At 42.3% G+C, this 25027-nt stretch overlaps 1 protein-coding gene across 15 annotated transcripts in view; it reads right to left on the minus strand.

Moving 5' to 3' along the window:
* The window catches only part of ARMH3 (armadillo like helical domain containing 3), a 212796-nt gene that overhangs the window by 27743 nt on the left and 160026 nt on the right, over positions 1–25027 (minus strand). For 14 of the 15 annotated variants that reach the window (XM_055093311.2, XM_003825509.6, XM_063607863.1 and 11 more), the window contains one exon: positions 17589–17667. The exons of the other annotated variant lie outside the window; for it this stretch is intronic. In XM_055093311.2, the coding sequence (XP_054949286.1) occupies positions 17589–17667 (79 nt within the window). The remainder of the gene's footprint in view (positions 1–17588; positions 17668–25027) is intronic. 15 annotated transcript variants of the gene reach the window in all.

The following is a 25027-nucleotide window of genomic DNA, read 5'->3' on the forward strand; positions in this document are numbered from 1 at the left end:
TGGTGCACGCTTGTAATCCCAGCTGCTCAGGAGGCTGAGGCATGAGAATTGCTTGAACCCGGAGGCAGAGGTTGCAGTGAGCCGAGAATGTGCCACTGCACTCCAGCCTGGGCGACAGAGTAAGACTCTCAAAAAAAAAAGAAAAAAAGAAAGTACAATGAACATTTTTGCAACCAGAAGTAGGCAGAGATTTATTAAATAAAACACAAAAGCATGACTCCTTTAAAAAGTAAATTAATCTTCATGAATATCTACTTAAGTTAAAATTGATCTTAAAAATATCTAGTATTTGAAAGACATCACTGAGAATATGCAAAGAAAAATGGCAAGCTACTGACTTGGAGAAAATATTTAGAGTGTGTGTGTGTGTGTCTGTGTAACAACCTGTGTGTGTGTGTGTGTGTGTGTGTGTAACAACCTGCATCAAAAATATATAAAAACTCATAAATAATACAATTTAAGAAAAGAAGAACAACCAAATTTTAAAAATAGGTAAATGATCTGGACACTTCACAAAAGAAGATATATAATGGCCACATAAAAAGCTGCTCTAGCCGGGCACAGTGGCTCATGTCTGTAATCCCAGCACTTTGGGAGGCCAAGGTGGGTGGATCACTTGAGGTGAGGAGTTCAAGACCAGCCTGACCAATATGGTGAAAACCCGTCTCTACTAAAAATACAAAAATCAGCTGGGCATGGTGGCATGCACCTGTGGACCCAGCTAACTCAGGAGGCTGAAGCAGGAGAATCACTTGAACTTGCTCTAGTCATGATGCAAATTAAAACTAATAATATTAAAAAGTTGTAATAAGTGGCTGGGCATGGTGGCTCATGCCTGTAATCCCAGCATTTTGGGTAGCCAAGGCAGGTGGATCATCTGAGGTCAGGAGTTCAAGACCAGCCTGGCCAACATGGTGAAACCCCATCTCTACTAAAAATACAAAAATTAGCCAGGTGGGGTGGTAGGCGCCTGTAATCCCAGCTACTTGGGAGGCTGAGATAGGAGAATTGCTTGAACCCAGGAGGTGGAGGTTGCAGCGAGCCGAGATCACGCCACTGCACGCCAGCATGTGTAACATAGCAAGACTCCATCTCAAAAAAGAAAAAAAAAAGCTGTAATAAGTATACTACATACCCAATGGCTAAAATTAAAGACTCATAATTCCCAGTGTGGCAAAGACATGGTGTAGTTGGAACTTTCGTATGTTCGTTGATTGGAATGAGAAATGGTAGAACCACTTTTGAAAACAGCGTGGCAGGCCAGGCACAGTGGCTCACACCTGTAATCCCAGCACTTTGGGAGGCCGAGGTGGGCGGATCATGAGGTAAGGAGTTCGAGACCAGCCTGACCAACATAGTGAAACCCCGTCTCTACTAAAAATACAAAAAAAAAAAAAAATTAGCTGGGCGTGGTAGTGTGCACCTGTAATCCCAACTGCTCAGGAGGCTGAGGCAGGAGAATCATTTGAACCCAGGAGGCAGAGGTTGCAGTGAGCCGAGATCACGCCACTGCACTCCAGCCTGGGGGACAGGGCAAGATTCTGTCAAAAAAAAAAACAAAACAAAAACAAACAAACAAAAAACCCAGCGTGGCAGTTTCTTTTTTTCTTTCAACATATTTATTGAGATATAGTTTATATATTATAAAATTCATTCACTTAAAGTGTACAATTCAATGATTTTAGTATATTCACACAGTTACATAACTATTACCAAGATCTAAGTTTAAAACACTTTTATCAACCCAAAAAGAAATCCCGTACTCATTAGCAGTCCCTCCCCACCCTGCTCCCCACCTGCAGCCCAAGCAACCACTAATCTACTTTCTGTCTGTATAGATTTTCTGGGCATTTCAAATAAAAGAAATCACACAATATGTGGTCTTTTGTGACTGTTTCTTTCACTTATCATAATGTTTTTGAGAGTCATCCATGTTGTAACATGTATCAGTACTTCCTTCTTTTTTTATGGCTGAATAATATTCCATGGTATGAATGAATCATACTTTGTTTATTCATTCAACTGCTAATGGACATTTAGGTTGTTTCTACTTTTTGGTCATCCTAAATAATACTGCTATGAACATCTGTGTACAGATCTTTGGGTGGATATATATTTTCATTTCTCTTGAGTAAACACCCAAGGAGTGTCATGATGTATATGAATCTCAGAAAGAAGACATAAAAGAGTACATATTGCATTAGTTTATTTATATAAAAATTTTAAAAAGACAGATCTACTCTATAGTGAAAATAATCATATCAGCCGTTGTCTATGGCCCAGACTTGGGGTGAGGACTGACTGCAAAGTGGTATAAGAGAACATTTTTTGGGTGATGGAAATGTTCTACATCTTGATTGTGGTGGTGGTTACATAAACATATTATATGTTAATTATACCTCAATAAAGTTAAATTTAAAAGTCCAGCAAATCAGGACTAGTAAAAAAAAAATGTATGGCCATGGGCAGTAAGCTTGTGTCATTTTTGGTCTTAATATTCCATTTTGGGTTGGGACAAGAATGATTCAGACTGATACATCAGTAACTCTAAGCTAGGAGTTAGTATTTCAACAATGCTAATGAGTCCTCCCATTGTGCTCTTCCCCACCACCCCTGAACAACCCCATAATCCTCCCTGACAAATTAAATTGACTCCAGGTAGCAAACAACAGTGCCTGGAACTATTCTCAGCTGGGGACTAGCTACAGGAAGGTTTTTTAGTGGGTGTAATTACCTGGGCTTTCTAACAAGCTCAATCATTTGCTAAGCTGAGGAATTTCTGGGGTCCTGCCATTACTAAGGACACCTAACGAGGGTTCTGCTTTTGCCTTTTTTATGAAACTGAGGCAAGAATGAGAGATCCTACATGATCATGGCTCTGCTTGTGGCAACTCACTCTGAATAAGGGCCAATAGTTTATGGATCTGCAAAGAGACAATATTTCACTGGGGGTTCAAGGAGAACAGGGAGGTTTATCTGTCCTTCTTAGGCTTACAAAGGGTCAGGTGGGACTGCTGTGAAGACTCCGTTCATGTACATCAGCTGAGAGGTCTAAGGTGTGCACACAGGCAAAGGTCTAAAATGAAAGTAGTGATCCTGATACATATTCCATGAAGGCCTCAAGGGCAGGTATGGTTTTTGCATTTTTGTAGCCCCTGGCTTGGCACAGCGTACATACTTCTGTACTTCTGCATGGAAGAAAATAAATCTGCGGAACATTAAGCCAGGGAAACCCTTCTCTGCCTTACTGCACTAAAGATACTTAGAAGCTGAGAATTCTTAGACCAAAGCAGGTCCTGAGAGCTTCCTTTGGAGGCAAGAATTGGTTCTTTTTTTCCACAACACTTTAGTAGCCCAAAGTGACTGAAAAAAAAAAAAAATAGCCAAAAGCACAGGAACTAGAGTAGCGAACTGTAACAAAACCACAGACCTCATCGAGTGAGCATCCCTCCCTCCACTGGGTGCTTATAGTGACTTTCTATCCAAGATAATCTGAATCTCTCTCCAGGGTACAAACACTCAATATAATTATTTGGAAACAATGATCCAAAAGGTAGACACAAATCTGTTAGACTACAGATAGTTGTTCTGCCTTTTAAAAGGTAACTTCCCTGTATACAGCCACCCTGTATATAATAGGCAGAAGGTTTTTCCCCCCTTTCTATTTTCATTTCCTATACTTCAGGACCAAACCCAGTTTCAGACCCAATTTAAGCCGGCCAGTTCTCCCAGTCCATCCATGCCTTTCAAGCCTGCTACCAAAGAGCTCTACACTGCCCTCAGATTTATTGATCTGATAGGCTGACTCTGCCCTTCAGCAAGGTGAACCAGATAATGAACCTCACAGTGGGTGATTAGTGAGAGGCCATCAGTTGGTTAAAAGGGTGGTGACATGACTTTAATTTCCCTGGGCAGTCACCCCCACCTCCCTGACTTTATTTGGTTGAAGCCCTAGATACCCCTTGTGAAGCTTTTTTCTTTTTTTCACTAATTACAGATCCAACACACACAGATCCTTACCTTGCACAAGCAAGGCATCCAATCACACTAATGGGGCTGGGGAAACATGATACACAAATATCACATTAGAACTTCTCTTCTGGCTTGGCGCAGTGGTTCACGCCTGTAATCCCAACACTTTAGGAGGCCGAGTTGGGCAGATCACAAGGTCAGGAGATTGAGACCATCCTGGCCAACATGGTGAAACCCCATGTCTACTAAAAACACAAAAAAAATCAGCTGGGCATGGTGGCACGCGCCTGTAGTCCCAGCTACTCAGGAGGCTGAGGCAGGAGAATTGCTTGAACCCGGAAGGCGGAGGTTGCAGTAAGCTGAGATAGCGCCACTGCACTCCAGCCTGGCGACAGAGCAAGGCTCCATCTCAAAACAAAAAACAAAAAAAAAAAACTTATTTTCTATGGCTTGTTGCATGCAGGGCACTCTCCCTAGCTCCAACCAAGAGGCTGACATCTCTGTCCTCCCCACCTGAAATTTCTTTTCTTGGAAACATCACATCTAAGAAAGGGAGAGAGAAAACATTGTCTTTGTTCCTAACTCACTGGTAATTCAACACGGGATCTCTGTCTCTTTGCCAGACCTCATTTATCTATCCCTCCCAAACAGAATCTTTTAACAGAAATCCCATCTGTGGGCTCTAACTAGGTGGGTCATTTTGAAGACCACATCTTTTCAACAAGATTACTACAAAAAGTCAAAATGCTGTTATGGTACTTGGGAAAAACATTTCCAATCAACACAGTTAATAATAGAGATACAAGTTTGCATAATGACACATGTGGCCTCTGATGTTACTGTAATGACAAACCATGTTCTTCCAAGAACATCTTAAAGAGTTTTGAGCCACTTCCTGAGGGAAGATGTTGCAGTGGAAACAAAAAGAACTTCCCCAAGATCTACTGGAAAAAAGGTGACTAAAAAAACTGAAGTGGGAATTCCTACCTGAACACTCTCATCTAGTAACCAGGATAAAGGATAATTCTTGGGTTAAACCAAGAAAGCAAGGACTGCTGTCTCCAGTAACCTCTTCAAAAGCTGACTACTGGCCAGGTGCGGTGGCTCACACCTGTAATCCCGGCATTTGGATAGGCTGAGGTGGGAGGATCACCTGAGCCCAGGAGTACAAGACCAACCTAGGCAACATAAGGAGACCTGGTCTCCACAAAAAATTTTAAAAGTTAGCAGGGTGTGGTGGCGCACACCTGTAGTCCCAGCTACTCAGCTGGGACTGGCAACACAGTGAGACCCCATCTCTACCAAAAAAAAAAAAAAAAAAAAAAAGCCAGACGTGGTAGCACATGCCTGTAGTCCCAGCTGCTCGAGAGGCTGAGGCAGGAGGACTGCTTGAGTCCAGGAGCTCAAGGTTGCAGTGAGCTATTCAGGAGGTGGAGGTGGTAGGATCACTGGAGCCCAGGAGATTAAGGCTGCAGTGAGCCATGATCACACCACTGCAGTCCAACCTGGGATATAGAGTGAAATCCTGTCTCAAAAAAAAATTTTTTTAGGCTGGGTGCAGTGGCTAACGCCTGTAATCCCAACACTTTGGGAGGCCGAGGCAGGCAGATTACGAGGTCAGGAGTTTGAGACCAGCCTGACCAACATGGTGAAACCCCATCTCTACTAAAAATACAAAAATTAGCCAGGTGTGATGGTGTGTGCCTGTAATCCCAGCTATTCAGGTGAGGCAGGAGAATCGCTTGAACCCGGGAGGTGGAGGTTGCAGTGAGCCGTGATTGTGCCACTGCACTCCAGCCTGGGTGACAGAGTGAGACTCTGTCTTAAAAAAAAAAAAATTTTTTTTTAAAGCTGACAATTACTAGAATTCCTACTACCTCCATCACTGTTCCCTTCTATGCACTGCCAATGAAGCTTCACAGTTGCCTGAGAAAGCCCAGAAGTTTATACGACAGTCATTTCAAAATTCATACCTAATTGGAGAAAATGCTGACAGTGATAGAGGTGAATAATAAGCTGAGCTCTTCTCTGCCAGTGACCTCTGCATTCATCCAGCTTGGCTGTGGGACATTCATTTTTAGTCTTTTTTTTTTTTCTATAAACAAAATGGAATCGCTATTTTAAAAACAATTAAAATTCACTGTGCTGGCTGGGCACGGTGGCTCACACCTATAATCCCAGCACATTGTTAGGCCAAGGCAGATGGATCATCTGAGGTCAGGAGTTCGAGACTAGCCTGGCCAACATGGCGAAACCCTGTCTCTACTAAAAATACAAAAAATTAGCCAGGTGTGCTAAGTGCGCCTGTAATCCCAACTACTCGGGAGGTTACGGTAGGAGAATTGCTAGAACCCAGGAGGCAGAGGTTGCAGTGAGCAGAGATCACGCCACTGCCCTCTGGCCTGGGCGACAGAGAGAGACTCTGTTTCAAAAATAAATAAATAATAAATAAAAATTCCGTGTGCTACCTTTTAGATCTTGAACAGTATATTATCTACCAAAATAAGTAAGTAAAAATATTTTAGGTAAGGCATCATGTCTCATGTCTGTATTCCCAGTGCTTTGGGAGGCCAAAGCAGAAGAACTGCTTGAGGCCAAAAGTTTGAGACCAGCCTAGCCTGGGCAACATAGTAAGACCCCATCTCTATCAAAAAAAAAAAAAATAGCCAGACATGGTAGCACATGCCTGTAGTCCCAGCTACTCGAGAGGCTGAGGCAGGAAGACTGCTTGAGTCCAGGAGCTCGAGGTTGCAGTCAGCTAGAATCGTGTCACTGCACTCCAGCCTGGGTGACTGAGAGAAACTGCATCTCAAGAAAAAAAAAACAAAAAAAGAAAAAGAAAAAAAAAAAGTTGGCTGGGTATGGTGGCTCATGCCTGTAATTCCAGCATTTTGAGAGGCTGAGGCAGGAGGATCACTTGAGCCCAGGAGTTGGAGCCTGCAGTGAGCTATAATTGTGTCACTGCACTCCAGCCTGCATGACAGAACAAGACCTTGTCTCTAAAAATTAAAAAAAAAAAAAAATTAAGTCATCACATCCCTTTAGTGTGTAGAAGAAACTTTATTTCTCATAGAGACCTTTCTGAGACACTTGATTGGAATAAAGAGTCTCTTCTCTCATTTATAAAGTTACCATACTGTGCCAGGATCTTCCACTTACACATTTCTGCCTGACTGGCAGGCACAGTCCCCAGACGCCTCGTCAGTGCTTTTTGTCCTCAACTGAATGGGCCCTTCCCAGTCTAAGACCTTCCCCCATCCCCCGGGAATAAGCCATTATCTTCACTCTCCTTCCTTCTTTCTCCACTTTCCTGTACTTTTTCCTTCAGAATATCTGACACACTTAGGTTGTCACATATGCCCCAGCCTGATAAAACTGAAAAAGCTCAGGCTTTGTAGTCGGACAGACCTAGGTTCACTCTATGGCTTTACCACTAATAGCTGTGTGACCCTGAACAAATTACTTAGTTTCTTTAGTGTACTCATCTATAAAATGGTAAGTACATCTACCCCAAATAATTTACATAAGAATTTTTTTTTTTTTTAAGTTTCACTCTTGTTGCCCAGGCTGGAGTGCAATGGCGTAATCTTGGCTTACTGCAACCTCCACCTCCTGGGTTCAAGAGATTCTCCTGTCTCAGCCTCCCGAGTAGCTGGGATTACAGGTGCCCACCACCACGCCTTGCTAATTTTTTTGTATTTTTAGTAGAGATGGGTTTTCACCATGTTGGCCAGGCTGGTCTCAAATTCCTGGCCTCAGCTGATCCGCCCACCTCGGCCTCCAAAAGTGCTGGGACTACAGGCATGAATCACCATGCCCGACCTATGACATAAGAATTAAGTAAATAACCCATATAAAAGTGTGCAGCTCAAAAACTACCAGTTGTTCCTTTCCTTTTATCTATTTGCACGTATTTTAAATCTGAAACACTTTCTCTCCTATCTAGGGCCTCTGGCAGTGCAGCTTATCTCCTGGTCCAGGGAAGACAGTGGTCATCCTAGCAGCACATCATTGTTCAGCTGACCCTCGCATGTGGGCCTTCTCAAGATGCCCTATATAACATAAAGATGATTACTGAGGATAAGCAGCTTGTAAAACCCCACCTCATCCCCACTTCTGACGTGTCTTTCTGGCAGTAGTGAATCCGGTGAACAACTCATATCAAACATTTTTCTGCAAACAGGTCAGCTGAAATGCCAGAATCTAAACAAAGGCAACAAAGAAGGCGGGGTTGGATGGCCAGTGCTGGTGTCACATGCTCACACTCGAGAATTCGCAAAGCAACCATCATTCATGGCTACAGGGAGGCAGTGAAAGACTACAATACAGGCTGTTGTAGAAAAACATGATGCCAAGCACAGAAAACTGAGTTATGGCTGTCGTGGGAGTCTTACATCTCAGCTCTTCAGCACATGTCTCTGCCAAGGCTGCCTTGTGTGATGGTTCGGGTCCTGTTCTAAGATGAGAAAACACCACAGGAATTCTCAGAGTGGGCTGCTTAGAGAGGCCTCAATTACCTTATTTGAGATCCAAAGCTTCCCTGGGGAAAACTTTTACTTAGGTGGCTCCCATGGGGAAAGTGGGTCACATTCACCTCCTGCTCAGAAAACCCCGCCACACAGCTTTACAGCCCCCTTCTTACAGTCTTCCTCAACAACCTGTGGTGTGCTGGAGATGGCTCACACAGAGGCTTGGCTTGTGAGAGCTGACTGTTAAATTTCAAAAATGGTGACAGCCAGCTGGCTTCACATTAGTAGCCATGGTGGGAGCATTCACACCGAACACTACAAATCAGCTCCCCTCCCACCACTCACAGCTCCACAACCCCCGGCCCCCCAGCAATTGTTAAACACTAACTAGTACGCCAAGGACCAACGACTCTCAAGCTGAAGTATCAGGCTCCATTTTCCTCATAAGTCTTTGTGTTCTCTGGCCCTTTCCCCAAGATCTTTCTGTTCTTCTCCTGGATGTTCTCATGTAATGGATGCCACCCAGGGCCCCTAACAATGTTGTTCCCCACAAACTGGGGTTCTCCTCTTATGAGTGCTTCGATCCTTTCTGGGAAAATAAAGCTAGGCATCATTTGTATTTCTAAAGAGCCAGCAGTTATTTATAATGACTCTTAGGATCAGGAGAAAACAAAAATGGTTTAGCAAGATTACCAATAGATGGAAATAAGAAAATACTTACCAGCTTCTAACATAACCTTCACTCATTCAGATATAAAGCATGTTATTTCCTTAATTTTCTTTAACCTACTCCCACAAATGAATAACCTGTTTTGTCATAATACTTTTGAAGATATGTCTTATACAACATTATACAGGTCTCCTCTGAATCCAAAATCCAAAGCCCTAGTTAGAGTGGAGACTTAAACTTAGGAATCTGGTTACACCATCCTACGGCCCTGTGACATATGAGGGTACCAGCAGAACACCTTTCTGCTCTTCCCAGAAAATTTCTAAATTTATATGTAGAGAGATTTTTAGCAAGCTCCTGGGTCACTTGGTTGAAAAGAACACCACCTTCAAGATAAGTGTGCCCACTCTTAAAAACTGAAAGCAGGCTGGTGGTTACCAGGGCAGCTGAGGGTTGGGGGGAAGTTGTTCAATTCTGCAACATGAAAAAGTTCTAGAGATCTGTGGCACAACAATGGACATATTGTTAAGTGTACTATACCATACACTTAACATGATTAAAACAGTAAGTAGTGACAGGTGTGGGGTTTTTTTAAACTGCAATTTTAAAAAAAAGATTTACCCAATAGGCCTCATCATATGTCTACCATTGAGGCTGGCTCATACCAGGCCCCTAATAAATGCTTGTGAATTGAACCAAAGGCAGTACACTTAGGACAGGGATGAGAGTCAGTGCGATAGGGATTATGGAGGCTGTGATTAAATGACTGACATATTTTAAATCATCCAGCCTCTGGGTGATCTGTGACCCAAAGACATGACTTGCTAGAACTATTTTCTATTCTTTCTGTCCTTTTCAGATCCTGGTTTTGAGTACACTTTACAATTTATGCCTCTTCATTTTATCCAATCCCTACCATTCCTCTTTCAAGGCCAAACTCCATTCTTTTCTCCTCCGTATGGCCTTTTCTGACCACTTTTCTGATCGTCTGCAGAGATCTTTCCCTAACAGAATAGATCCACTGGTAAGCTAACAATAACAAGTTGCCTTAAACCATCTCTTGCACTATTCCATCCTCTGATAGCAAAAGCCCTTTTGTATCCCTCAAATGCCTAGCACACTCAGAGGCAAAGAGCAGGCACTAAATACCAAGACACTGATAGCTGAATGAAGGTTGAAGAATGCAAGAATGGGCCAATAATTTACTTGCTTTCCAGTGGGATATTTCAAAGGCATAAAATTGGTCAGGAATGTGACTGAAAGCTTAAGGAATAAGGTGTTCAAAGAAGGTTTTGCTTCGAACCCTAAGTTGCCACTATGTTTGCTAGATATTCAGGGCTCTAGAAAATCTTCTGTAAAGGTCTGCTATGAAGCCCTCTCTTGCCTATAAGGAAGTAAGAGCAGATATAAATCACCATGTCACAGCATTTGTAAACCAACTCAAACGGTGAACAGCCTAAAAGCTCAAGATCCTCAATGAGCATTTTCAAAGGTCTGATGGCTTTGGAGGAAAGAAAAGTATGAGGTACTTTACTTTCTCACCCAATACTGAGATGGAGTCTTGCTCTGTCGCCCAGGCTGGAGTGCAGTGGCACGATCTCGGCTCACTGCAATCTCTGCCTCTCGAGTTCAAGCAATTCTCCTGCCTCAGCCTCCTGAGTAGCTGAGATTACAAGCACATGCCACCATGCCCGGCTAATTTTTGTATTTTTAGTAGAGACAGGGTTTCAACATGTTGGCCAGCTGGTCTCGAACTCCTGACCTCGTGATCTGCCCGCCTTGCCCGCCCAAAGTGCTGGGATTACAGGCATGAGCCACCACACCCAGCCTAAGTATGAGGTACTTTTCAAAGTAGCTAAGCTAGTGATTCTTAAAATGTTGTAAAAGGGAAGTCAAAGACCAGTTGAGGATCTTAGGAAAGATGAACCCTCTTCAATAATAATAATTTTTAAAATGACATATGCATATTTTCACACACAATTTCAGGGTGTGTACTAACTCTCTAAAGCCTATTTATTCTTGGACCTTAGGTTAAGCACCACCTGTGAATTAGTATCATTCCAAGAAACTTCGTGGCAGACCTCTAGCACGTACGTGGATGCATTTCTAATATGATGCAGCTGATAATATCAAAATCTTTTTCCTAGTTTGAAAAGTAGGAATAGGGCTGGGTGCAGTGGCTCACACCTATAATACCAGCACTTTGGGAGGACAAGATGGGAGGATCACTTTATGCCAAGAGTGTGAGACCAGCCTGGGCAACACATTGAGACTCCTCTTTCCACAAAACTGAAAAAAATTTAGCGGGGCATGGTAGCATGCTCCTGTAGTCTTAGCTACTCAGGAGGCCAAGGCAGGAGGATCGCTTGAACCTAGGAGTTTGAGGTTACAGTAAGCAATGATCACTCCATGCACTCCAGCCTGGGTGACAGAGCAAGACCTTGTCTCTAAAAAAAAAATAATAAAATAAAAGTAAGAATAGAGGAGAGGGAGTATCTAAGAGTGTCAGATAGGATGGGGTAGGCAGAAGAACCTCCCTGGAGAGCTCTTCCATTTCAGCATACTTCTGTGAAGGTAGTAGCATTGCCTCATCAAGACAGGATATCCTCAAAGCATCCAAACCCAAGTATTTAAGTTTCTCTTAAATACCTGCCATCTACATTTATTTAGTACAGACAAAATGGTCATGGGGTTTATCTATGCAACACAAGTTGTATGACAACTATCCTCCCAGGGGAATGAAAATCAGAGTGCAGCCTGGTGCTCATGCCTATAATCCCAGCACTTTGGGAGGCAAAGGTGGGTGGATTGCCTGAGCCCAGGAGTTCGAGACTAGCCTGGAAAACATAGTGAGACTCCATCTCTACAAAAAATTAAAAAAATTAGCCAGGCATGGTGGCATGCACTTGTGGTCCTAGTTATTCAGCAGGATAAGATGGAAGGATCACTTGAACCCAGGAGGTCGAGGCTGTAGTAAATTATGATCATGCCACTGCACTCCATTCTGGGCAACAGAGTGAGATCTCACACACACACACACACACACACACACACATACACACACACACACACACACCCGCCAAGCAAACAAAAAGAAAACTAGGGTGCAGGCCACTAGCGAGGGACAAGCTGAAGACCAGAATTTCGGAAGGCTTACAAGGGTGACTGATGTGCTCAGGTTGCATTATTTGCGGTCCTCTTTAAAAGAGAAGAGAGCTAGAGGAGATGAACACAACTGGAAGCAGAGAGAAAGTAGCCTTAGAAATGGAGAGAATCAAAGTAGACTCAAAGTTCCTAATGTCAGAAACCATTTAAGCTGGTATGCATTCTAAATCTTCCAGTCTGACCCCTTAGTTTCATCTTTTTGGGAATCCTTATTCCTTGATGATCAATTTTCCTGGACATATCAAATGATTCTACCAGGTAGGGATGCATGCTTACTAAAAAGCCACACTGGAGAGAGAAAGGAACTAAATCTCAGTTGAGGGGGGGACAAGGGGCCTGAAGGACAATTTTGAAAGGTGTCCCAGAAACAAGCCAAATCCAGTAAGGAATAAGCTATGAGTAGTTTCATAGCTCTTAGAAAAGCAAGTTGTATCTTCTCCGTAAATCTTTATTCATAAAGGTATGTTAAATACAAAAAGAGGTCAAAATGCCCTTACCTAATGCTGTATATAAAAATTAACTCAAAATGGATTAAATATCTAAACATAAGAGCTAAAACTAAACTCTTAGAAGAAAACATAGGGGAAAAGCTTCATAACATTAGATTTGGCAATAACTTCTTGGACTTCTTGGATTTGACACCAAAAGCACAGGCAACAACAACAACAAAAACAAAACAAAACAAAAAACAAACAAACAAAAAAAACAGGCAAACTGGACTTCACCAAAGTTTTTAAAAGCTTATGCATAAAGGACACTAACAATAGAGTAAAAAGACAAACCACAGAATGGAGTAGAGTATTTGCAGATCAGATATCTAATGAGGAATTAACAGCCAGAATATATAAAGAATTCCTAACAGTTAACAACAACAAAAAAATTCCCCAATTAAGAAATGTGCAAAGGACTTGAAAAGAATTTCTCCAAAGATGATCTACAAATGGCTAATATGTACATGAAGAGATGCTCAATATATCATTAGGTAAATGCAAATCAAAACTACAATGAGATACCACGTCATACCCATTAGGATGGCTATTAAAAAAAAAACAGAAAACAAGTGTTGGCAAGGATGTGGAGAAATTGGGATGTAAAATGGTACAGCCAATCTGAGAAACAGTCTGGCAGTTCCTCAAAATGTTAAACATAGAATTATCCTGTGATCCAGCAATTCCACTTCTGAGTATATACACAAAAGAATTGAAAGCAGGGACTCCAACACATAGTTGTAATACGCCAATGTTCAAAAGCAACATTATTCATAATAGCTGAAAGGTGGAGATAACCCAAATGTCCACCAATGGATGAATAAACAAAATGTATATACATGAAATGGAATATCATTAAACCTTAAAAAGGAACAAAATTGTGGCACATGGTACAATATGGATGAATCTTGAATACATGATGCTAAGTGAAATAAGCTTGTCACAAAAGTCCAAATACTGTATGATTCCATTAAAGTACCTAGAATAGTCAAATTCATAGAGACAGAGTAGAACAGTGGTTATCAGGGGCTCAGGGTAGGGGAAATGGGGAGTAGCTGTTTAATGGATATAGAGTTTCAGTATGGAATGATGAAAATGCTCTCCCTGGAGAGAAGGAGAGCAGAGATGGTTGCACAACAATGTGAATGTATTTAATGCCACTGAACTGTACACTTAAAAAGGGTTAAAATGGGCTGGGCACAGTGGCTCACGCCTGTAATCCCAGCACTTTGGGAGCCCAAGGAGGGTGGATCACCTGAGGTCAGGAGTTTTGAGACCAGGCTGGCCAACATGGTGAAACCCCATCTTTACTAAAAAATACAAAAAATTAGCTGAGCGTGGTGGTGGGTGCCTGTAATCCCAGCTACTAGGGAGGCTGACGCAGGAGAATTGATTGAACCCGAGAAGCAGAGGTTGCGGTGAGCCAAGATCGCGCCATTGCACTCCAGCCTGGGCAACAAGGGCAAGACTCCATCTCAAAAAAAAAGGGGGGGTTAAAATGGTAAATTTTATGTTATGTATATTCTACCACATATAAAAAAAAAAGAGGTAAAAATGAACAAGCTTCACAATTAACCCCAGACAAATATAGCACCTGCATATATACCATAAAAATGCACACAGTTTATTACATTAAAAAAATGTATGACCAGGCTGGGTGCAGTGGCTCATGCCTGTAATGCCAGCACTTTGGGAGGCTAAAGCAGGTGGCTCATTTGAGGTCAGGAGTTCAAGACCAACCTGGCAAACATGGCGAAACCCTACTTAAAAAAAACAAAAATCAGCCAGGCATGGTGGCATGCACCTTTAATCCCAGCTACCTGGGAGGCTGAGGCAGGAGAATCGCTTGAACCCAGGGGACAGAGGCTGCAGTGAGCCAAGATCGTGCCACTGTACTCCAGCCTGGGTGACAGAGTGAGACTCTGTCTCAAAAACAAACAAAAAAGAATGATCCTTCAGTCACATTGAGGGTATCAACTGATTAAAAAGTTTATCACGAATGATGAAGCCAATGACAATTAACAAAAAATGTCATTTACCTTCTGGATGTCTGAAAAGAAACCCCAGTGTGAAAGGCTGGGCTTTGTTTAATATGCAATAATGGATTTACAAGTACCACCTTGAAATGCCTCAAACAGAGGCTGGAATGTATCTAGGGGTTGTCAGAATTCAAGAATTCACAAATCTCTTTGCCAGAAAAAAATGGCAGGCTGGGCAGGCAGACATAGGAAAGTGCCCTGTCTTCTCTGCTAACTTACTAAATGTAACAAATTCCATTTAACATCTATCCATGCTCTTTAGGTTTTATTTTAGGGGTACTTTAGAATCTATTGAGGATTAAGTTCTTGACTTTTTTCTCTACTCAGTCTGCTGCTAACAACTGCAGGGCCCTACTGCAATCCATAAAACTAGCTCTTTGAGAGGCCATGAATACTGTTAACATTAAGTGACATTCACATTAATGCTCATAAGTGAAGGGAGAGAAGTGCTCCAACACATGCTGGAGATTAACAAGGCAGTCAAATACCTCTAATCTGATAGTGCTGAGAATAAACCAAGTGTACTGTAATGCTGTCATTTAGCACCCTTCAAAGTCAGTTAGAGAAGAGAAGCAACAACTATTTTGAGGGTGGCTCTCAAGAAGGTCCCAGAATAGTATCACCCTCCTCCAAACCCCCAAGTGAAAAGGACTATTAAAAGAGGTAATGAGTACACAAAGACTCCATGAGAGCAATGACTAAGATTATTCACCACTGATCCCCACTTACCTTAGCACCACAACTTATATTATAGAAGGTATACAATAATAATGATTATTATTATTATTACTATTATTTTGAGACAGGGTCTCACTGTCACCCAGGCTGGAGTGCAGTGGCATGATCACAGCTTACTGCAGCTTCAACCTCCCTGGGTTCACCTCAGCTCCCACCTCAGCCTCCCAAGTTGCTGGGACTAGAGGTGCACACCACCACGTCTGGCTAATTTTTCTTTCTCTCTCTCTCTCTTTTTTTTTTTTTTTTTGTAGAGACAGCTTCACCATGTGGTACAGGGTGGTCTTGAATTCCTGGGCTCAAGCAATCTGCCCACCTCAGCCTCCCAAAGTGCTGGGATTACAAGTGTGAGCCACCGCACCCAGCAGGTATACAATTACATATTGACCAAGTAAATCAATCTTGCTATCCTTTCCCCATTCTCCTATGAAATCCCTCTCCATTGAAATCGCTTCGTCTCTGGCCTGCGCACTCTTTTTGAGAGGCACTTTCATCATTTCATTTAACTTTGAAAGAAGTTGGAGGAGGCTGAGGACACGTGCTTGCTAATCATCCTTTCACAGATTGCCTTGTGTGCCAGAAAGGATTTTTATTATTGGTCTGTGGCAGCTACTGCTGGAGAAAGATTTCAGCTTGACCTTCCCAAGCTGCTGGGGGATGAATACTGCACGTGGCTGACAGAGTAAATGTCTCCTTTTTTTTTTTTTTTTTTTAAAAAAAAAAAAGCTTTTAGACTAACCAGAGCTCACTGTGGTAGGAAAGTCACCCCTTCTCTTACTGCATAAAACTCAAGATGTTGAATTATTTTGCATAAAAATGATATAGTAAAATTAATGTGAACCAGTCCAACAAGAAAATGGTAGCATCACAAAGCACCTCACAGACAGCGCAGCATCAAAGAACAGGATTCAGGATAGCTCCACAGGCAGAGAGGAAAAAAAGGAAATGAAGGCCATTTATACAAGCAGTTTTAAATGTGAGGATGGATTCTCACAGCTGGGCTCACAAAAGAGAACAAATATGTCAAAGGGAACAACTGACAGACTAATAGAGTCCTATCCATCTGGCTGAGAAAAGAGCCACTGGTGGGAATACTGAGAAGCTTGTCTATTAGGAAAAAGGCTTCCTTGGTGCTTCACTGGGAGAACTGAATAGCTTTGAGGAACACTGAAACACATGGTCAAATCATAGCTGGCTGGCTGGCTCTGCCAGCAAGAAGCTCAAACAAGGGTTACAAAGATGCACTGGCAAAAAAGGAAGAACAGGGCACATATGGTCTTCCTACTGGCTTGGGGTCTATACCCTGGCCCCTCCAATTTGGGAGTAGGGTGAAAAGGAAAGGGAACCATGTGAATAGGATGTCTTATTTAGTGCTTTTTAAAAAAGGACTCAAGAGTTTCATTTTGACACATCAAGTTCAATCCCATGCCACGCTAACGCCTCATCTGTACTTTTATATAATGCAGAGCTGAGTGCAGGCACTCTGGGAGAAGGGGAAATCAGGCCAGATTTAAAGAAAACAAAGACACAAGGCTATCTGCATCTCTAACTCAGTCCATACCACAGAAAAACCTCCTCAAAAATAATTGCTCAAGGCAAAGAGAACTCAATTACTAAGGAAAATCTGTCCCAATGAGGGCTCATGTTTTAACGAGCCAAATAGCTTCAAATTAAGCTGAACTCAGGGTTTTTCTAATTGGCAGTTTCATCCATTTCTAAGTTCTCATTTCTTATTTTCAAAAATCAAAATGACTCTCTGCCTAAAATTTTAAAAAAAGAAATGCCTTATCACACTCTAAAACAAATAATTCACCAGATTTTCACCTACATATCTTCTATATAATTAACAAACCCTTCAGATGGCACAAACGCAGACAGCATCACTCTGCATTAAAAGTACTATCAACCAACCCCACACTAATTCCTCTCAGCAGCCTGGCCCTGGTCACTACCACAAAAGCTCAGTCACAGAATCCCCCTGCCATCAGAGAGAAGGCAACTGCTTGATCCTAGCCACCAACTAGGTCATCTGGGGAAAGTAGTGGCTTACCTGCTCCTCTGACAGTTGGGATATGTGATTCACAGCAGCGTAGGACTCAATTTTGGGGTTAAAGTGGTTGATGATGGCTCTGAAACAAAGAATTCATATTAATATGGTGCCAGATGGAAGAGGGGGATACATCTGTTAAAAAATAAGGATCAAGTACCCTCTGGTTTAGAGTACTAGAGCATGGGACTGATTGTGACTGGGTAACTTCCTCTTATTGAACATGAGGTAGTCACAAATGGGGGTGAATTGATAACTCTGAAGTGGGAAGGATTTACTATTAGACAGAAAATAGAATCAAGCATCTCTGCTCTGCAAATGAACTAACGGAAAAAACCCAAAGCCAAACAAAAATATTGAGTCCTTCAGATGAGAAAGGGAACCCAGAGGGCTGTCCACTAGGGGGCCCTGGTGCTTCAATCAGAAAGAAAAGCTGTCTTGTCTGACTTGCGAGAACAGGGCACTCAGTAAAGCTGGGCCAACAACATATAGGCTAAATAGAAGCAATCTTCATACTTGTTAGTAAATAGTTTCAAACCAAAATTTTATATCCAGCCATTCAACCCAAAAGCTGAGTGTCATTTTAAAACACTCCCTTCTCCATCACTTAGTCACATCCAAAATTACCTAGTCTTATCAAATCTACCTCTTAAAAATCTCTGAAATCTGAAATAAATTTCCCTGAAACCAGTGCCTTGGTATAGGTCTTTGTCATTTCTTGCCTGGTGTAGCAAAAAGAACACAGGTTTTAGATCAGGGTTTTACATGAGTCCATATGAATATAAATGATTCATAGAGAGAGACAAATCTCTTTTTTTCATATATATATATATTTATTTATATTTATATTTTAGACAGGGTGTCACTCTGTCACCAAGTCTGGAATGTAGTGGCACGATCATGGCTCACTGCATCCTTAACCTCCCAGGCTCAAGCGATCCTCCCACCTAAGCCTCCCTAGCAGCTGGGACTACAGGCATGTGCCAGCATGCCCGGCTAATTATTTTTGTATTTTGTTGGTAGAAACACGGTTTTGCCATGTCGCCCAGGCTCAAGCCTGGGCTCAAGCAATCCACAGGTCTCCACCTCCCAAAGTGCTGGGATTACAGACATGAGCCACAGCGGCTGGCCAACAAATCTTTCTCATAGAACAATTTCAAATAATATATGTAGATACTTCTCCCTATAGGAAATGAAGTTTATTTCTCATCCTGAGGGTGGGCTAGATTTAGTGATTTATTGCCAAAGACTAGAGTAGCAAATGGGAAACACAGTAACTTTATAGCAAAGAAGCCTGGTAAACACTACCTTAACCAAATGATGAAGCTGTAGATTGCCAGTGATATCATGTAGATACCATGTAACCCTTGGTATGATCTGATGAGAAGGGCACTTAATATCTCAATCTAATCACAAGAAAAATATCAGACAGGGGACATTCTACAGGATACCTGACTGGTACTTTTTTTTTTTTTTTTTTTTGAGACAGGGTCTCACTTTGTCATCCAGGCTGGAGTGCAGTGGCACAAACATGGCTCACTACAGCCTCCATCTCCTTGGCTCAAGCAATCCTCCCACTTCAGCCTCCCAAGTAGCTGGGACTACAGGCATGTGCCACCATGTCTGGCTAATTTTTGTATTTTTTGTAGAGATGGGGTTTTGCCAGATTGCCCAGGCTGGTCTCAAACTCCTGAGCTCAGGCAGTCCTCCCTCCTCACCTCCTAAAATACTGGGATTACAGGCATGAGCCATTGCTCCTGACGCTGACTGGTAGTTTCTTTCTTTCTTCCTTTTTTTTTTTTTTTGAGATGGAGTTTTGCTCTTGTTGCCCAGGCTGGAGTGCAATGGTGCGATCTCAGCTCCCTGCAACCTCCACCTTCCGGGTTCAAGCAATTCTTCTGCCTCAGCTTCCCAAGAAGCTGGGATTACAGGCCCCCGCCACCATGACCAGCTAATTTTGTATTTTTAATAGAGATGGGGTTTCACCACATTGGCCAGGCTGTTCTCAAACTCCTGACCTTTCAGGTGATCCACTCACCTTGGCCTCCCAAAGTATTGGGATTCCTGGCCACCGTGCCCAGCCAGTACTTTCTTAAGACTCTAAAAGTCATGAAAAACAAGAGTTGAGAAATTGTCACAAATCACTGGGGAGATATGACAATTAAATGTATATCCTGGAATGGACCCTGGCACAGCAAGAGGACATTAATGGAAAAACTGGTAAAATCTAATTAAAATACGGAATTTAGTTAATAATAATGCCAGTTACTTAGTGTTGATACATGTACCTTGGTGACATAAAATGATGGAAATTAGGCTGAGGGTATCCAGGAACTCTGTGGATTATCTTTTTACTTTTTCTGTAAATCTAAAATTATTCCAAAACAGAAAGTTTATTAAAATGGGTAGTGTGGGCTAGGCGTGGTGGCTCACGCATGTAATTCCAGCACTTTGAGAGGCTAAGGTGAGCGGATCACTTGAGCCCAGGAGTTCAAGATCAGCCTGGGTAACATGGTGAAACCCTGTCTCTACAAAAAATACAAAAAAATTTAGCCAGGTGTGGCGGCACACACTTGTGGTCCCAGCTACTTGGGAGGCTGAGGTGGGAGGATCACTTAAGCCTGGGAGACAGAGGTTTCAGTGAGCCAAGATTGTGCCACTGCACTCCAGCCTGGGTGACATAGTGAAACCTGTCTCCCCGCAAAAAACCCCACCCAAAATCAACAACAACAACAAAATGGGTGCATGGGCTGGGTGCAGTGGCTCACAACTATAATCCCAGCACTTTGGGAGGCTAAGGTGGGCGGATTACTTGAACCCAGGAGTTCGAGACCAGCCTGAGCAACATGGTGAGACCTTGTCTCTACAAAATAAAAATAATAATAATAATAAGCCAGGGCCAGGTGTGGTGGCATTTGCCTGTAGTCTCAGCTACTTGGAAGGCTGAAGTGGGAGGATCACTTGAGCCCAGGGGGATGAGGCTGCAGTGAGTGGCGTTTGTGCTACCACGCTCCAGCGTGGGCAATATAATGAGACCTTCTCTCAAAAATAAAAAATAAAATGTGTGCACGTGTGTATGTGTGTTTGTGTGTGTGTATGTATGAGCTAGCATAACAAATCACTATTTTATAGCTTCTTGATAGTAAAGAATTATAGAACCATTTAATCTAATTCAGGTAATAAAAGTATAAACCAAAAACTTAAAAAAAAATACCAATCCCAGCACTTATCATAGTACCTGGGAATAGTCTATTGCAGCCATATAAGAAATATTTGTTGAAAGAGGGCTAAATCTTAGAGGGTACATTTATAAAATTTATCTAACACAATATATAACATTTATAGTACATATAATAAAAACTTGGAAAAGCAACGCCAAACATCTAACCCAATGCCTGGTACACAGCTTGTGCTCAATAAATATTCAATAAGTGAATAAACCAAATACGACAGACATGAGTCAGGAGCAAGAAAAGAGTTCTGAAAACTTATTTTTCCAGAAACTACCAAGAGAGCTGGAGATAATATCTGCAAGTTAAGGCTGAGGTTTGCTCTAATTCCAAAGTAGGAAAGAATTTTATGACCAAGTGGGGGTCAAATATTTTTCTCAATCAGAGAGCAAGGCTCAAGGATGTTGGCAGAGATGACCACAGCCCATAAGCAGAAAGGAAAACCGGACCCTAAACCCAATGAGAAGGTAGGGGAAGCAAGTTTAGAGGAGAACTGATAATCCCACTGATCCTAGCAGCACCACCAATTTAAAGTTCACTCAGGGTGGAGTCTGAGTCATAGGGTTTAGTGTCCAGGACCAACACGATTGAAGGAAAGGAGCTTCAGTAGTCAAATCAATCTACCATTAGACCACAGGTATCTTCGAAAAAGATTTTGCACTCTGTAAATGCATCCACATTTTATGCTTTTTTAGGTTTTGTTTTTTGTTTTTTTAAATCAGGGTTTCCTTACATTTCTTAGGAAATTTTTTTTTAAATTCCTGTCTCAACTGAACTAGAGGTTTTGTTCTTGTTTATTATTATTATTATTATTATTATTATTATTATTATTATTATTTTATTCTTGCCTAGGTTTGGAGAATACAGAGGTCCAAGTACCCTAGCTTCTGTCTGGGTGGAATGTTAGCAGCCACCGGGGCAACCCAGTGGAGCTAGTGAGGTTGGAACAGTGAAATAATCCCTGGGAATGGAATTGCTGGGGATCTAATTCTCTTTCCTTTCTATCTGAGTAGTTCTTTCACAAGGAAACAAAGCAAGGACATAAGACAGGAAAGAAAAGAGAGAGGAAGAAGAGAGGGAAGGAGAAAAGGAAAGAGGAAAGAAAGGGGAGGGGACTGGGAGGCAGGGAGGGAGGGAGTGAGGGAGAGAAAGGAAAACCTAGAAGGCATTACCTTCAAAATGTACACTTGTTTCCTTCCCTTCTCACCATTACACTTATCAGGTGTCAGCTGGCTCTATGGGTGACCTGTTCTTCATACTGCAGGACATACCTGCTGATATTGTTTGGGCAAACTTATCCTGAGGGTATTTACCACTCTGGGAATATATATTTGGAATGAAGATAAAATCATCTTCCCACCTGCCCTGTGACAATCTCATCTCAGAACTTCAGATCTAAGCAGGTGATTAAGGTCTCCCACCAGGCAGGCTGAGAAACTGTTTAGAAACCTGAGTAAGGTGGAACAGTCTAGATTCAGTTAGTAGTCTCTAACTCAGTACCCACAAAGGCAGTATATGTGTCGGCCTTATTTTTTTTTGCTGTTTCTTTGGGACTGTTATCTGCAAAATCTGAGTGCTAACCTAATGTCCTGGAGATGCCAGGTGGAGGGTATTCGCCCTAAGCAGTAAGAAAAATAGTCTAACACTGGCTCTTCTCTCTCCAGGCTCTTAGAAAGGAATTCCAGACAGGGCTTGGAGGCTTCCCATTGAAGTTCTTAGTACTTTGTACTAGTGAAATGGAAATATGTCCTGACATGGCACAGAAATGACAGAAGACTGGAACCAGGCTAAGCCAGACCAAGCTGAGTGACACACCTTTGCAGTAACTGAATTACGTCGCTTCTCCTTCCCCAGGAAGTCTGATGGCTACCAGGCTCACCTGGGTTGTGATTCCACACCATCCCACCTGGCCAAGGCACTAGACTAGGACTCATGCTTGACTAGCTCTTGGCGGGAGAAAGATAAGGCACCAGGTTTATAGATGAAGGAGGAATCTCTCCATTTTCTTTAGGCTTTCCTTCTCACTGATATCACCTCCAAAAGGATTTACTACCATCTTTTCTGAACCTTTGGGGAGGGGGTTTCTGGGATATTCTAACAGTACTTCTCTCTCACTTTTACTGGTCAAAACCTGAAAGCTACTTGGGGGGCTGAGGCAGGAGAATCGCTTGAACCCAGGGGCCAGAGGTTGCAGTGAGCCAGAATCATGCCACTTCACTCCAGCCTGGGCAAAAGAGCGAAACTCTGCCAAAAAAAAAAAAAAAAAGGCACCAGAGAGCTCTCTTGCTATCTGTCACATGACGACACAGTGAGAAGGCTGCCATCTCATAAGCCAGGAAGACAGCTCTCACCAGAAACTGACCCTGCTGGACTTTGATGTGGGACTTCTAGCCTCCAGAACTGTGAGAAAATACAGGAAGGTTTGAGTGGACAATGAATGAGAAAACATAGCCATTATGAAAAGATTAAGGTTTCCCTTCGACAAAGGTGGCAAGGCAATTAAATAGGGAAAAAATAGTCTTTTCAACAAATGGTACTGGGACAAGTAGTTATCCACATGCAAAAGAATGAAGTTAGATCCCTTCCTTATACCACACATAAAACAACTCGAAATGGATCACAGATCTAAATATAAGGTCTAAAAACGATAAAATTCTTTTTTTTTTTTCTTTTTTTTCGAGAGGGCGTCTCGCTCTGTCGCCCAGGCTGCAGTGCAGTGGTGCAATCTTGGCTCACTGCAAGCTCCACCTCCTGGGTTCACGCCATTCTCCTGCATCAGCCTCCCGAGTAGCTGGGACTACAGGCGCCCGCCACCACGCCCGGCTAATTTTTTGTATTTTTAGTAGAGACGGGGTTTCACCATGTTAGCCAGGATAGTCTCAATCTCCTGACCTCATGATCCGCCTGCCTCAGCCTCCCAAAGTGTTGGGATTACAGGTGTGAGCCACTGCGCCCGGCCCTTAAAAACTATAAAATTCTTAAAAGTAAATCTTCATGACTTGAGGTCAGGCAGTGATTTCTTAGATAAAACACCAAAAGCACAAATGAAAAAGAAAAAGTGGATCAATCTGAAGTTTAAACTGTGCTGCAAACAATGCCATCAAGAAAGTGAAAGGACAATCCACAGAATAAGAGAAAATATTTGCAAATTTTGTCTGATAAGAAACTTGTACCAGAATATATAAAGGACTCTTATAATTTAACAATAAATTACACACAAATAATACAATTTTTAAAAGAACAAATTATTTGAATAGACAAGAACAGATACTCAATATCATTAGTCATTAGGGAAATCCAAATCAAAACCACAATGAGATACCACTTCACATCCATTAGGATAGTGATAAAAAGAGAATAGCAAGGCTGGGCACAGTGACTCATGCCTGCAATCCCAGGAGTTCAAAACAAGTCTGGGCAACATGGGGAGACCCCCATCTCTACAAAATTACAAAAAAAAAATTAGCCGGGTGTGGTGGCGTGTACCGGTAGTCCCAGCTACTTGGGAGGCCAAGGTGGGCAGATCACTTGAGCCTAGGAGGCCGAGGCTGCAGTGAGCTAAGGTGGAGCCACTGCACTCCAGCCTAGGTGAGAGCACAGACCCTGTCTCAAAAACAAACAAACAAACAAACAAAACAATAACAAGTGTTGGCAAGGATGTGGAGAAGAACTCTCATACATTGCTGGTGGAAGTGTAAAATGGTACAGCTACTTCAATTTATAGGAAAGGTCCAGAATATGCAAATTTGTAGAAGAGAAAGTAGATTCATGGTTGCTTAGGGCTACAAGGAGGGTTAGGGAAGAATAGGGAGTGACTGCTATTGGGTATAGGGTTTCTTTCAGGGGGAACACAATATTCTAAAGTTAGATTGTGATGATGGTTGTACAACCCTATGATTATACCAGAAAACATGAACTGTACACTTTAAGTGGATGAACTGTATCATATATAAATGATTATGGCCTCCTTGGCCCCAGCAGTTTTTGAGCAAGCTGCTTTCTCCAACCAGTTCCACACAGAATTAATGTGGTGATTCCCAGGGTGATTCACTCACCAAGAAAACTTTTCTAAAGCTTGCATATGTTAGCAATGCTGATGGCAGTAGGAAAAGGAGCTCACTGGGCCATGGACTATCCTATAAATTACAGAAGCTGGAGTTTCAGGAGCTTCTGGAGAGAGAGGGCTCTGTGGTGCAATACCACAAAAGGTGG

The sequence above is a fragment of the Pan paniscus genome, chromosome 8 (assembly GCF_029289425.2).
Source record: "Pan paniscus chromosome 8, NHGRI_mPanPan1-v2.0_pri, whole genome shotgun sequence".
NCBI lineage: Eukaryota > Metazoa > Chordata > Mammalia > Primates > Hominidae > Pan > Pan paniscus.